Source organism: Monodelphis domestica, chromosome 1 (genome assembly GCF_027887165.1).
Source record: "Monodelphis domestica isolate mMonDom1 chromosome 1, mMonDom1.pri, whole genome shotgun sequence".
NCBI lineage: Eukaryota > Metazoa > Chordata > Mammalia > Didelphimorphia > Didelphidae > Monodelphis > Monodelphis domestica.
The window spans coordinates 378,647,382-378,663,498 of record NC_077227.1 but is presented as its reverse complement, the minus strand read 5'-3'; the positions used below and the strand labels follow the sequence as shown (position 1 = coordinate 378,663,498).

The following is a 16,117-nucleotide window of genomic DNA, read 5'->3' as shown; positions in this document are numbered from 1 at the left end:
AATGCATGTGGAAAGATAATTAAGCATGAGACAGGACAGCAAGTGAAAAGGATTCTGGAAGAGATCACATCTAGAGAAAGTGGGATTTGAGAGGGACTTGTTAGATGGAATAACCCATAAAATGAATGTTCACTAACATCAACAGTATAAATATTTAGGCCCTTAATCTAGATTGTCTCTTTTTTTGACCTCCCTTTTATCCCACTGTCCCAAACATCAGCTAGAATTATAGACAGTGAGTGAGTTTTCAGCTTACTGTTTTTGGTTCAGGGACTATAAAAATTCTCTGTGCCTCTGTGAGGCAACAACAAGCAGTTTTCTAATGAAAATAAAGTATTTTGCAGGATATGAGAGAGATGTATTATTATTTTGCCTCCAATAAGCTTACAGTAGAGTTAGGTCATGTATTCAGGAAATATAATCATATACAGTTCCCTACAAAAAGCTGAAGGGACAGTTTTTTTCTCTTATCGTCTTATGCTAGCATCTAGTATACTATTTCCCACATGGTGAATCCTTAACAAATAGTTTGCTGTATTGAATTGGGTAATGTTCTTTATTTTTTTAAAAAAATCTTTATCTTCCATCTTGGAATCAATGCTGTGTATTGGTTCTAAGGCAGAAGAACAGTAAGGGCTAGGCAATGGGGATCAAGTGACTTGCCCAGGGTCACACAACTAGGAAGTGTGTGAGGTCAATTTGAACCCAGGATCAATCCATCGAGCCATCCAGCTGCCCCTGGTAGTGTTCTTTAAGGGCCAAAAGGAGTGTTCTGTAAGAGAAATCAAAGCCAAGAGATGAGACATCAATGTGGCCTGGGAATAGAGGGACCTGAGATTTTGACTATGTACCTGTGTGTTGTTAGATACCGAGTTTAAGTCTTGCTTACAGATTTCTATTTGAAGTTGTCTTTCCTCCATCATTCTGTCTGTTATATTGCTGGTTAGGCAGGAATGAAACAAAAAGAAACTTAGAGACTCAGCCTTAAGGGGAAATAAGACCCTCTATCATTTTTTTTAATTGTAAAGAATGTAAGAATATGTAAGAGACATGAGATTGAATAGGCTTTTGGATTACTTGGGTGTATTCAGTTAAGAAAACCAGAAAACCAACTAAGGAGGAAGAGAAGTTCACAGAAAGTTGAATGTGTGTGTATATTTACATAATCACCCTTATGTTCCCTGAGACCTGGTATGGGGATACCCATGGGAGTAGGGTTGTTGTTGTTTTGGAAAATCCTCTTTACTGTTGACATCTGTAATCTGCAGCCTGGTCTTGGCAGCCAAGAGGACACAGGAGATTGTATGTCTGTCTCTTCCTGCCTTCCTGAGACGGTCTGTGGGGCCACAGCGGGTTCCTTGTACATCCTTATATAACTCCACAAGAAATCACTTCAGCAGAACTATTTCCCAAGCATAAACTCCCCCCCCCCCATGTGGTGGACAGTAAGTGGGTCAGGTCATTGAGGAATGATTAATGTGACCTTGGCAGCAAGCATGTGCTATTGTGAATACCCTTGCTATAAAGGCCATCTCTGATTCTAAAGTATTTGGGGGGGATAATCAACTGTCAAGAATGAAATGTATGGCCTCTTCCTTGTGCTGAATGGTATCTCTGAGTAGGCACCTCAGCTTCCATTTTGTTTCCTTTGATGGCTGTGAAATGAAGAAAGAGCTCTAATTCTTGGTGAAGGTGTTTTGGCAATCAAGTAATCCTCTGATGTTTGAGAGGGAATAGCCCCTTTTTCTAATCAGCTTCAGGTGAAGGGCTGTCCACTCTTTGGCTTTGGTGGTATTTAGTAATTTTTCAGTCATGTCTGACTCTCTGTAAGCCCATTTCTGGTTTTCTTGGCAGAGGTACTGGAGTGTTTTGCCATTTCTCCTCATTTGACAGGCAAGGAAACTGAGGCAGACAGAGTTAAGTGACTCATCCAGGGTCATACAGCTAATGTCTGAGACCAGATTTGAACTCATTAAAGATAAGTTTTTCTGATTTTAAACCCAGTGCTCTAGCTATAAAAACAAAAATAAAACAATCTCTGCCTTCTGGAAATTTATTTTCTACTAGGTGGAAATTGGAGAAGTGAAAATAGGGAGGTTTCCCACAGATAAAGAGCTTTATGAGATGTTTGTTTGTTCAATCAGTGGTAATAGGAGATTGAAGAGCTAGAAGCAACCTCAGCAGTCTAATCTAATTTCTTCATTTTCCATATGAAGAAAGTGAAGTCCAGAGACATTAAGTGAATAACTTTTTCTTGACTCCATCTTTATTTTCATGTTACCTTCCTATCTTCATTTTCTTTCTTCTCTCTTCTGTCCTGCTCTCTCTTTCTCTCTTATTTATTTATTCATTCAACAAACCTTTGTTATACTTTCATTTTGTGTTATACCTGGGCAGTTAGGAGCAGTTAGTGGATGAGTCCAAATCCAGCCTTAGGAACTAGATGTGTGACCTTGGACAAGTCACTTAAACCTGTTTGCCTCAGTTTTCTCATCTGTAAAATGAACTGGAGAAGGAAATAGCAAACCATTCCAGTGTCTTTGCCAAGAAAACCTCAAATGAATTGAGTAATAATGCATGTATAACCCAGTGGAATTGCTTGTCAGCTCCAGGAGGGAAGAGGGAAAAGGGGAAGAAGAGAACATGAATCATGTAACCTATGGAAAAATACTGAATTCAAAAATACAACAACTTGTGTTAAAGACAGTGATGGAGAGATACAAAGATAAGTGAGCTCTTTCCACCCAGAAGCATATAGCTCAGTAACCTAATGCTGAAATCTGGAAGTATGAAAGGAAAAGGGAAAACCGACTAGAATCATGGTCAGAATTGGTGTAGGGGTGAAATGGAGTCTTAGGAAAAATGAAGGAGAAATACCCAAGAGTGGAGAAATTCAGACAAATCAGCTTTGGGGGGTAGTTTCCTTGTGTCTTTATTTGCCTTAATCATGGAAGACCTGCAGGTTAATTAGAGAGATCACCAAGGACACTAGTTATTAGCTTCAGACTTAATGAGCCCAAAGAAGTGAGTTACGTTGGCTATTGTAATCAGGTAAAAGGTAGTCCCCTGGGTGTTGCATGGTCTTGTATGAGAGGCAGGAGTAAGGTAGCCCTGCTCATGGCCAGCTGCTCATGCTTAACCCACACACTCATATAGTTGACCCCATGATGTAGAAGGAATTGGAAGGGTCAGGACTAGAGAGAGTGCCATTGGAGTGATGTGGCGATCGCACAGCTGTCTCTAGGCACATACAGCTGACTTTCGGGTGCCTGCTGCTAGGATAACAGAAAAGATCCATTTTTTTCAAAAACAGGCAATATTAAGTGTTGTGTAATTTCTTACCAACAGAAGATCTCAAGACATAGTGCAGCTAATGGAGAAATAGTCAAGTCAATCAGGGAAATGTTGTCCAACACAGTTTAGATGGATTTCCACATTTCACGAAGGGATGGGTTATGATACTGTGGTAAGTATTATAGATTCAAGGCCAGAGGTTTGGGGTTCAATTCCCAACTCTGATGCTTATTCACCAATGTAGCCTTAAGCAAAGTTACTCAAACTCTCTAGGCCTCAGTTTTCTTTTCTTTCTTCATTAAACAACAACCACCCTTACTTAGAGTCAATACTATAGAGCTAGGCAGTGGGGGTTAAGTGACTTGCCCAGCAAGAAACTGTCTGAGGCTAGTTTTGAACTCAGTACCTCCTGTCTCTGGACCTGGCTTTAAATCCACTGAGTCATCTTACTGCCCCTAGGCTTCAGTTTTCTCGTCTATAAAATGAGGCCATGGGACCAGATCTATCCTAGCTCTCTATCTATGACCCTATGACATGTGAGGGTCCTTCTAGCCCTGTCCCTCATGTTATTCTCAAGTATAAGATGGAGAAATGGGGGCTAGATGATAGTAGTTAGATAGATTTAGGACTGGGCAGATGCCTGGACCCAAAGAGGTCCATTAATAACCTGATGTCAACTAGCAAATGTGGTTTATAGATATCTAGCAAAGTGTCCCAGGAGGTCAATCTTTTCCCCTGTGTTTTCCTTGTACTATTAAACATTTTAATGAATGACTTGGCTTAAGGTATGAATGATATACTTTTAAAATTTGTAGGTGATACAAAGCCAGGAGGAATAGCTAATGTAGTGGATGACAGAATCAAGACATAAAAAGGTCTAAGTGGACCAGATCGATGAACTGAATCTAATGGGATGAAATTTAACAGAAATAAATTTGAAATCATAGACTTGAAAAAAAAAAAGAGGCAGAGTTGAATAATAGTTCCAGTGGGAAAAAGATCAGTGGATCTTAGTGAACTCTAAGCTGGTTATCAGTGCAGCCAGAAAATTAATGTAATCCCAAGATTTATTGAGAAACAGTATCCAAAGCAAGGGAAATGATAGTTCTGTTACCCCTTCTGTGATATGACATGTGAAGTATTGCGTTCTGTTCTGGGTACCACATTTTATAAAGGACATTGACAAAGTAAACTTCATCTACAAAAGGATGGCCAGGATAGTTAGGGGAGTAGAGACCATCATGTACCAACTCATAAGCTACAAATCAAGGCTTTGATTGATCATTTTGTTGATTGTCTGGACTTCAAAAAGTGATGGAGAGAGAAAATGTTAATTCAGATTAAACGTAAAAGTGGTGTTGTGCATACTATTTTTTTCCCCCAGAAAGCTAGTTGTTAAACGTTTACCAGCACACTACTAAATGATTAGTTGAAGGAATGGAGGATTTTTAGGAAGATTAAGAAAAGATCTGGCAGGAACACCATAACCATCTTCATATATCTGAAGGACAGTCAAGTGAAAGTGTAGATTAGATCTTTTTTAAACATGGGGGAGAAGACAAGGTTGTGATCAGAGATGAAAGCTGCAGAGAAGCAGATCTAAGTTCTAGATAAAAAATTAGATCTTTCCAAAAATGGAATGGACTTACTTGGGAAGTAGTGCACTAAGTGAGGGCTGGGTGACCATTTACTGGACATCATAGAGGTGAATTTCAGGCAGGCACAGGATGGATCAAGTAGCCTTTGAGGTCTTTTTCATCTCCTAAGGTTCGGTAATTAAAAATGTAATTCCAGAAATCAAAACTTATTGCTCAGGACAGTGAGATAGCACAGTGGATAGAGTACCAGGCCTGAAGACAGAAGGACTTGGGTTCAAATCTGGCCTCAGACACTTCTTAGCTGTGTGACTCTGGGCAAGTCATTTAGTTTTTACCCTTTTGTGTTAGAGTTAATAATAAGACAGAGAGTAAGGGTTTAAAAAAAAAAACTATTGCACTATTTTAAAATGGAGGAGAAAAGGGAACACATGAAAGGCTGTAAAGGAGGGAAATAAAGTATGATATAAAGGAGACATGTGGGAGGAGTATTAAACTAGTGTGTGACCACTTTCTCTCCATCCACCTACAGTATGAAACAACATGATGTAATGGAAATAGTAAATTTTATTTTTTATTCAAAAATATTTCATTTTACTAATAATTGTAAGATGCAAATTATCTCCCTTGTTCCCACTTCTCAGAGATGTGAGAGAATACTCATGTAAAACCAAAAGCCCCAAATAAAACCATAAATAAACTAGTGTGAAAGAATATGCTTTGATCTGCATTCCTACTCCATCCGTTTTTTCTCTGGAGGTGGAGAGCATTCTTTGTCATAAGTCCCTCAGAATTATCCAGCTTATCGTTTCTTATAGCACAGTAGAATTCCCATCACCAACAGCTATCACAATTTGTTCAGCTGGAATAGTCATAATAAATTTAAAAAAAAACAAAACTTACCTTCTGTCTTAGCATTGATTCTAAGTATTGGGTCCAAGGCAGAAGGTGTAGGCAATAGGGGTCAAGGGACGTCAAGGGACTTTCCCAGGGTCACATAGCCAGGAAGTACCTGAGTCCAGATTTGAACTCAGGGATCTCCTGTCTCCAGACCTGCTTTCTATCCATTGAGTCACCTACCTGCCCCTGGTAAAGCATTCAGTAGACCTAGATTCTAGTTCCATCTCTGCCATGATTGTGGACTCACAGCAACTCTGCTGGTCTGTTTCTTTGTCCTTTAAGTTCCCTTCTACCTCTAAAGCTACAATCTTTTGATCCATCTCTATTCTTGAGTCTAATAAATAATGGAGTGATAACTCCATTCATAACTCTGTCTTCCAGCTCTGCTGTCCTAGGAGTCCATGAATCTTTTGTAATAGAGTAATAGAAGAAAACTTCCAGAGAAAGTTGTCTACTGCAAAAGAATTATTCTAGTTTACCTTTTCTCTAGATAAATGACAGACTCATATTTATATATCCATTTGAAAGTATATTATGACATATTGAAAGAGGTATGTAATATGATTTCCCCAATAAACAAACATTTTGTTTAAGCACTTTTAAATAAACTAACACAAACAAACAAACAAAAAACAAGCCTCACAGCAAAATAACCTCTGTTGTTAAATATACTGTAGATAGAATAAACTGAAGAAATAAATTAGAAACTACAGTAAAAAAAATCCATTAATTTTCACTTTAAAACTAACTTCTTTGAGGCCAGTGATCCTCTTTGAGCAACAGATAGCATTTTAGTATTGTGAAAAATACCTTCCTGAATCCTTTGGGAAGTAAGAGGCAGCGACGGCCTAGGAAGCCAGAGGGCCTGGGATGTGTGGTGTGAGACCGCGCCTTCTGTGCTAGCTCCATGGTTCTCATCCCTGGACACTTGATGCCATTTGGTCCCTGGGGAGAAGCTCTGCCTGTTGCTTCACAGCCATGAGTTATTCCAGCGGGTGTGAGGGAAGAAGCAATTGCCATCTAGCTCCCAGTGAGAGAAGGGCTCCTGGGAGACACTCAGGGAGGCTTAGATAAGCACGCTGGCCTTGTGAAAGAAGGGTGTGTGGATGTAGAGGAAGGGGGGGGACATTCATTTTTTTTTTCTCATCCAAGACAAGCTGAGGACCAAGGAAATTCAACTCGGGTTTCACTTTTTCTTTAGTTACTCTGTAGACAACATCTACCAGAGAGTCTTGCTATTCTAGTAAACTTCCTGGGGCATTTAATTTTATTTTACCAATTACATGTTTTCCAAGTTATAAGACTGAACTGATCTCCCTCTCTCCCTTTCCTTCCCTCTCCCAGTGCTGGCAGGGAGCAAGTGTTATTTTTAAGGACAACAATAATAATGCTAACAATAACTATGGACTTTTTCATAGTGCTTTGAAAAAAAAAACACAACCCTTACCTTCTATCTTAGAATCAATACTTACCTTCTGTCTTAGAATCAATACTTAAGTAATGGACTTCTCCATTAGTGGCAATGCATTGATCCTGAACAAATTGGAGGGATCTATGAGAAAGAACACTTTCCACATTCAGAGGGAAAACTATGGGATTAGAAACACAGAAGAAAAACAACTGTTTGATCACATGAGTCGAGGGGAAATGATTGGGGATGTAGACTAAATGAACAACCTAATGCAAACACCAACAACATGGAAATACTTTCTGATCAAGGACACATGCAATACCCAGTGGAATTGTGTGTCGACTATGGGAAGGGTAGAGGTAGGAGAGGGAGGGAAAGAATATGATTCTTGTAACCAAGGAATAATGTTCTAAATTGACTAAATAAATAAAATTTTCAAAAAAAAAAAAAAGAATCAATACTTAATATCAGCTCTGAGGCAGAAGAGCAGAAAGGGCTAGGCAACTGGGGTTAAGTGACTTGCCCAAAGTCACACACCCAAGAAATATCTGAATTCAGATTTGAACCCAGGGCCTTCTGATTCCTGATCTGGTGCTATCTAGATGTTGCTTTTCATAGTGCTCTTAAATTTGCAAAGTGCTTTGTATATACTTTCCCCTCTGATCCTCACAACTCTACTGTACCAACTCCATGTACCCCCTTCTCCTTTCCTTTCCTTTTCTTTCTCAACTTTCTTCTAGTTTTAACATTTCATTTATATCTTTGGTTTCAATATAAAATTATTTAAAAATTTGGATGTTGATAGTTTGTATTTCTTCTTTTTAAAACTATTTGTTCGTATTTCAAAGATTTAATTTTGCACAAGTTCATGTGCTGAGTAGTTTTGAACCCCCATAGCTATAATCTCAGAGAGGTAGCATGAGGTAATGGCAAGAGATCTGGATTTGGGGTTAGGAAGACCTAGATTTGGTTACTACTTACAATACTTACCAGCTGGGTCATCCTGAACAAGTCACTTAACTTCTGTTTCTCTCCATTCCCTCATCAATGGGGATGATAATAGCAACTTCTTCTCAGAGATGTTGTGAGGGCTAAGTAAGAACCTCACATGTAGTAAACATTATATAAATATTAGTTATTATTAGTATACATTTAATACAGAAGTACCCACACAAGCCTTCCAGACTTTGCTCTCTTCTATTTTAAAAATATTTGATATTCATTTCTTTTTTTTTAGTAAATCCCTGTCATCAATCAGTAAACCCTTTTTGACAACTCTCCTGCTTCTTCCTCTGCCCTGTTTAAAAGCCTTTCTCATCACAAATAAATATAATCAAGCAAAATTGTCTATTTTGGAAAATGTATGCCTCATTCTGTCTCTAAAGTCTACCACTGTCTACCAGGAGGTGGGTATAGTGGTAGTCTCTCGGTGATCGAGAATGACTATACCAGGAGGTGGGAAACATGTTTCATCAACACGTCTTCTGTCAAGAATAGTTTTTATTCAGGGGCAGCTGGGTAGCTCAGTGGGTTGAAAGCCAGGCCTAGAGATCCAGATTTAGGTTCAAACCTGGCCTCAGAACTACCCAGCTGTGTGACCCTGGGCAAGTCACTTAACCCCCATTGCCTAGCCCTTACTACTCTTCTGCCTTGGAACCAATACATAGTATTGATTCTAAAACAGTAGGTAAGAATTAAAAAAAAATAAAAGAATCATTCTATAAACTTCCAAGTATTGTATAAAAACCACTAGCAATTACAATTACTATCATTACTGTTATGATATCATGATGTTTCTCTAGGTTTCATACATTACTTTCCACTTGTGTCTGCCCCCCCCCCATCCTACTTCCCTTTTTACTGTTTCTGTCTCTCTCCCCCTTAAGGTTTCTTTTTTTTTATCCTAAATTCCATTTATTAAGACAATGTGTTTGTTCTGTGGCTATGGAAAAATACTCCTGAATCTGTATATCCAGCTTCATATTCTGCCTGTAGCCATGGATGTCTGAAGCTTTTGGGGCTTTTTTGAGATATGCATCAGTGAGTTTCTCATCAGAAGCTTTATTACCTGGAGGGGTCAGGTCCAGGAATGCCAGAAGGATTCTTTATCTGAGATTTTTGCTTTGCAGCTGACTTTGGTGTATCTGCCAAGAATCTGAAAACCTTGCAGAAACGAGATTCCTTCATAGGAACACCTTACTGGTGAGTAAGCTAGCTTCTGGAAACTAGATCTTAGACTGAACTTTGAGCCAAAGATTTTCCCCCACCCCAAAGCTACCTGCTGGATGAAAAACACTGACTGGTATGGTCATTTTAATCGAATAGTTAAACCTACCCATTGTTCAAGGCTCAAATCAAGGTCTGCCTGCCCTTTTATCCCCGTCCTTATTGATTTCCCCATCTCCTCTGAATTCCTGAGGCACTTAGAATCTATACCATATAATTTAGCACTTAATTGTACATTGTTCTGTACTATTCATTTGTTGTTTCATGGCCATTAGTATTGCCTCCCCTTCCGGATTATAAAATTCCTTGAAATCGGGCATCATGTATTATGTTACTTATGTTCTCTACTTTGCCAACCATAAGACTGAGCCCTTGATTGGTCTTCAATAAATACTTACCAACTGATTGAAAATAAAAGTGTATTAAATGAACAAGTGAGAGAGAGACAGAGACACAGACAGAGGCAGAAATAGAGAAAGATAAAGACATCGTGAGAGGGATAAAGGGAGAGAGAAAGAGAGACACTCATAAAGACACAAAAAGAAATCAAGACATCCAAGGTGGGAAGTGAGAAGAGGAAATTAGTGAACAAGACTAGATAGGCATCATGATATAATAGTAATAATAATAATTTTCATTGTTGTATTTTTATAGAATACTTTTAAAGTTTCCAGAAACTGTGCATATGTTATTTAATTTGATTCTCAAAACACAGTGAGTTGCTATTATTATCTCCACCTTCATTTTATAAGTAAAGAAATGAAGATTTTGAGAAGTGCTAAATGACTCGGACAAGGTCACACAGCCTAAGTCAGAGGGACTTAAATCTTCCAGACTCTAAGTTTAGCAGCCTAGCTACTATGCTTATGATGCTTTTCTGGAATCAGAAACCTTGCTTTTCAAGTTTTGGCTTTTCCATCTGCTAGCTTTGTGATCTTGTCCAAATCACTTCATTTCTCTTGGACAAAAGTTTCCTCCTAGCCAAATAGAGTGAGGGAGGAGAGCTCGATGTTTTCTGAGGTTCCTCCCAACCCTCACTTGAAATGTGAAATCGGTGAACCTTTTGCCCTGAATATTTGTGAAGCTCTGGGAGTACTGGTATAGGAGTTCATGATTGTACATGAAAATAAAATGAGCAGCTTACTTGTTGGTTACAGTGTTTAGGGGGAGGCAGATAGTAAACCCTTGAGGGTCAAGTGGAGTCTTCTGTTCCTAGCCAGACTGAAACCACGGTTCTTTTCTGAAACAGGATATAGGATCACTGATTTTGAGCTAGAATGGACCTTGCAGGCTATCCCTTGCAGTCAGTCCTCTCAGGGAATTGCATTTTTAGGAATTGAACAGAAAGAGGTAACATCAGCAGCTTTTGATTTCCTCAAGCTACCTCTCTAGCAAATGGATCCAGGAGAGCTTGGATCACTTCAAGCATGGAAGAGGACAATGAGGAAGCAGGGCTTGCAGCATTCTCTCCTCTACAAGAGTCACAGAAAGCTTTATGTGTCCCCCAAAAGTTGCATGTGAATTGAACTATTACTAATGCCAGAGGAACTCGCACTCAGAATTAAACCTGTGGTGAATCCTTTGGAAAAGTGCAGACTTTTTCCCGATTTACCTACCTAGTAGGCATGAGCTATCATATGCCAAAGTTTCTTAATTCTTAAGACCCTGGCATTCAGGCTAGCCATAGAATGCTTTGACTTACCCTAAATGCTGCTGGCTTCTTTTCTAACCCAGCTGACCCCCCTAAATTGACCCCTGCTCCCTTTCCAGTTTCTCTCTTTTACCATGTTTCTTCTTCTATCCTTATTTTTCCTCACTTTCCCCCACTTTTCTCACCCCTCCCCTGTGCCCCATCACCCTTTCGGATTCTGTTTCGCCCACTTTGTCTCTTCTGCCCAAGTGTTCATCCCCACTCAGAAGGTAGGGCTTACAGTCTACTTCTTCTGATTTCTTCTGCCATCTGGTGGTAGGAATCAACAACTGCAGGCTGCCTTGGAGGAGGTGGGGTACCAAATTTTATAGGAGGAAAATAAAAACTAGAGGAGGCAAGGGGGAGGAATGGATAAAGAGCTGACTTTGAAGTCAGTGAGACCTGGGCTCAAATCCTGCCCTGATGTATACTCTATTTATCCTATGGGCTGTATGATCCTGAGTAAGTCACTTAATTTCTCAGTGCCCCTCTCTCTAAGACCCGAATTAACTCTAATTAGGACTTGGGTAGGACTTGAATTCAGATATTCCTGCCTCCAAGACTAGCACTCTTAATTCACTGTACCATCCACCTGCCTATAAATGGTTACATCAGAAGAGGAAGTTATTCCCCAGGAAATCTCTCCCCCCACATATTTAGAAAACCAGGTCCAGTCAGGAAAGCCAACAGCAGCAACAACAAAAAAGGCAGTGGGAGAGAAAGTGAATAAATGGATGGAAAAGGCTGTTCATGTGTTGACATGGATTTATTGCAGAAGTAGATCCTAATTTCAAATGGAAACTTTGCATGTGTTCTAGAGACTTAACTCTTCCTTGCTTCTCTTTCTTGGCATACTGGGTCTGTTTCAGGATGGCTCCTGAGGTAGTGATGTGTGAGACCATGAAAGACACCCCTTATGACTATAAGGCTGATATATGGTCCTTGGGCATCACGCTCATTGAGATGGCGCAGATAGAGCCTCCTCACCATGAACTGAATCCTATGCGAGTCCTTTTGAAGATTGCCAAATCAGACCCTCCTACGCTCCTCACACCATCCAAATGGTAAGAAGAAAAGGAGACCTGATTATGGGTACATTGGTGTTACTACTGTAGAGTTCAGATTCTGCCCATGAGGGAGGGGGGAGTCTAAGAGCTATTCATTGCTCAGGACCAACTAGAAAAACTAGGAAGGGTCTTGATCAATGACACATGTAAAACCCAGTGGAATTGTACATCGGCTATGGGAGGGGAGGGAAAGAACATGAATCTTGTACCCATGGGAAAATGTTCTAAATTAATTAATTAAATAAAAACTTGAAAAAAAAAGAAGAAGAAAAACTAGGTAGGGAGGGTAGGGATAAGAAGTTCTCAAAATACTCAAACATCTCCTGGCCCCCCAAGCTATGATACAAGTCCCTTCATAATTATTTTTTCCTTCAAGTTGAACACCCAAGTGGAACCTGGGCTCCTTGGCTCTTTTTAAGCCTTCTCCCTTGGTTCTTACAGAATGCTAGAACCTCTGCATTGGGAAGTACCTCCAGCGCCTTTGAGTCCTATATGTACTCCTAAGCAAAGGCCTCTGTAGTCTACCTAACAAGGGGTCATCTAGCCTCTGATTGAAGACCTCGAATGGAGGACAATGTGCCACCTCCAAAGGCAGCTATTCCATTTTTGGACAGTTCTCCTTGTGAGGATGATTTCCCCCTATGCCGGACTGGAGTCTGTCTACTTTTAAGACCTATCTGTTGCTCCCAGTTCTGCCCTCTGGGCCAAGTGGGACAAATAAATCCTTCTCCCAAGTTAGCCCTTCAAAATCTTGAAGACAGCTGTCATGCCCTTCCTAAGTCTTCTCTTCTCTGGGCTGAACATCCCCATTTCCTTTCAGTGACCCATGTTATTCTCATTTTAGAAATCCAAAGCATAGAACTGACCCAAGGTAGATAACTAATCAAATATCTAGGTGGAGAAATAAAAGTAGAAAAGACCCCAAAGCCAGACTGAGGGGCATCCTGGTATGGAAAGAGCAGGACCTGCAGGAGACCCGTGATATCCAGCAAGACATTGTGAAACCATAGTCAGACTGCTTAACTCCTTTGTTCCTCATTTTCTTCATTTGAAAAATTAGGGGTTTTGGACTAGGTGATTTCTAATCTCTCTTCTGGTTCTCATGTTTTATAATCTGACTATTCAGTGTGAAGTCAAGGAGCTAGACACCCTCATTTCTGGAAACTAGTTCAGTGTCCTCAATTTGGGACTAGATCTATCAAGGCCCTCTAAAAAGGGGGAGAGGATATTTTTAAATGATAGTATGGCATTGTCTTGAGTTGAAAGCTTTGAAGAAACCATATCAGTTTTTTTTAATCAAGACTAAGGACTCATTGTGTTTCTTTAAAAAAAAAAAAAGAGGCCTTCGTGAATCTGCTTATCGACTTCTCCTCCCTTTATTTCCAAACCAGCCTCTCCTTCGAAGAGTGCCTACCTACTTCAGTTCAGGGCAGTTAAGCTGAAATCATCTAGCTTCTTTGGGCCAAGATTTGCATCTGGCTGGGGGCACCAGTAGAAGGTCTATGAATGCTGTGGAGTGGTGCAAAGGAAAACTTTCACCTAGGGTTGGCAGAACACAACTCAAAGAGTTATGACAAACTGACAGCTTGATGGCTTTGGTTAAATAATATACACAGTCAGGGAAAAGGAATCCTACCTGAAGCCAAAATTTGTTCCTTAAATAGTTCTGGTGGTGCAAGCGTCACTGTTGAGCGCTCCCACTAGCTGGACCATCTTCATTTATCTTCCACATTAGGCTGGACTTTTTTTTCTGGCAGGCATTAGAGATCCTACAACTCCTTCAAAGAGGATGTAGTTACAAGGGACTAGATGGGGAGCTTGTGGGTCAATTTTCCTGAACTTCTGCCCCATTTTGACCTTGTTGCTAATCTCTATACATACACACAGGTCCTTGGACTTCCAGGACTTCCTGAAGACTGCTCTGGATAAGAATCCAGAAACCCGGCCCAGTGCTGCACAACTCTTAGAGGTAAGCAGAATAGCTCATATCCTATAGCTAATAGCTACCTCTAATTTCCATACCTTTTGAGGAAAAAAAAACTAAGACAGAAAATAAGGGTTTTGTAACAACTCTAAGATAGAAAGGTAAGGGCTATGCTATGGAGGTTAAATTACTTGCCCAGGGTCACAAAGCTAGGAAGATCCTGAGGCCAGATTTGAACCCAGGGCCTCCTGACTTCAGGCCTGGTACTCTATCTACTGAAAAACCCCTGCTTCCATAAGTTTGTAAAGGCCATCTCCCATGCCTTGTGTGACAAGGAAATCACTTTTAAAAGACTGATATATATTAATTTAAGGTCGCCAAGGAATTCAGCTATGTAATTCCTTAATGAAAATTCAAGTCAGCCGTCAACCTTTTATGGAGTTTTAATTACAAACAGGAGGAAGAAAGGAATTAGAGATAGAGGGAGAGAGAAAAGGGGAGAGAAGGGAATAGGGCTTAAATACCCCTTCTGTTTAGGCTGGGCCAAAAGGCCCAAGCCCTTAGATAGCTGGGGCAATGAAAGGAGATCAGTCCCTATTACTCATGTGACCAAAATGGAGAAACAGTCTCCGGGGCCCCCACCTTCAGCTTCCTTCAGAGCAAGCTTCTCAGAGCACACCGCAACCACTCCGACAAACTCCTCAACCACCTCCAGTCTTCAGACCCCTCTATCCTTAAGGAAACGATCCAAGTTCCCTCCCCTCAGTCCTCACATCTACCAATCACCTGTCCATCAATTTCCCTGTGCCAATGGAGGCTCTAGCTTAACCCAGGACCACCCAGAGGTCTCTGGCTTTGCACATGTCTGTTGAAGGTCATATTTTCAAATAATTAAATCTTTGATCCTTTGCTACAGCCCTTTCTAAATCCTGTTAACCTGAGTAGGGTAGAGATTCAAATAATTAAATTTTTTTCTATGCTGCAGCCCTTACTCAATCCTGTTAGGACTGAGTAGGGTGGAGATTGATTCCAAGTATCTCCATTGTATCAATTCTAAAATCAATCATGACTCAAAGAAATTCCCGCTCCATGCCCAAGCATAGGTCAAAGTCCTTTCCATTGTTCATCAAAAGGTTTCTGTCCTAAAGTAATCTTAAGAAGGGAGGAGAAGGAACCTCCCATGCCAATGGGGTTCACATTCCAATAGTCAAGACCCACTATCAATAGGAAATTTTTCAAGTATGAAATTTCCCAATGGTGAAATTTCCAACATTTATAAGTCTAAGAAATTTTGAGGTTTACACTTGGCATATATACCCTTTACTCATGTTGGCCTTTTAGTATGATTTTTCTTCTTTTCTGGCTTAGTTTAGTTGCCACCTCCTTTTATTCCCCAACCCAAAGTATTTCTGACATAACTATTCCTATAGAATGTTGACTCTCTCTTCTATAACCTACTTTGTTTTGGATGCATCTTTATCTTTGTATGTAGATTTCCTCTCAGCAAATTTTAAGCTCTGGGATGGCAGAGATTTTTTCTTCCCCCTTGAATTCCTAGGGTTTGACTTCCTTTGCATATAAGTTTGAATGAATGAATTCCTGAACCCCAGACCATTGAATATTCTACCTAGAAAGGAGCCGAGATATTCTTCCAAATCATAGGGCCATACTGAGACAAAGGACCTTATGAATCACCTTGGTGCAGGACTCCTCAGCCTTTTTTGTGTCATGACCAGTTCAAATAGTGCAGTCTAGGAATCCCACAACAATATTTTTAAATTCATAAAATAAAATGCATAGGATTAGAAAGGATAACAATTAAATTGAAGTACAATTGCCAGAATATTTTTTTAACCCAAATTCATCAACTCTAATTTTAAAATCCCTTATCTAATTTAACCTCTCAGCTTTCCGAGAGAGGAAACTGAGTCCCAAAGAAGCCAACTGATTAACCTAAGATCATATATAGTTGATGTAAAGGGAAGGAGCAAGTCATTAGAATCTAGTGAT

At 40.0% G+C, this 16,117-nt stretch overlaps 1 protein-coding gene across 3 annotated transcripts in view; it reads left to right on the top strand.

Annotated features, from left to right (window-relative positions):
• The window catches only part of LOC100026499 (serine/threonine-protein kinase 10), a 148,745-nt gene that overhangs the window by 62,192 nt on the left and 70,436 nt on the right, over positions 1 to 16,117 (top strand). For all 3 annotated transcript variants that reach the window (XM_056811575.1, XM_056811576.1, XM_056811577.1), the window contains 3 exons: positions 9,330 to 9,402; positions 11,986 to 12,180; positions 14,071 to 14,152. In XM_056811575.1, coding sequence (XP_056667553.1) covers positions 9,330 to 9,402; positions 11,986 to 12,180; positions 14,071 to 14,152 — 350 coding nt within the window. The remainder of the gene's footprint in view (positions 1 to 9,329; positions 9,403 to 11,985; positions 12,181 to 14,070; positions 14,153 to 16,117) is intronic.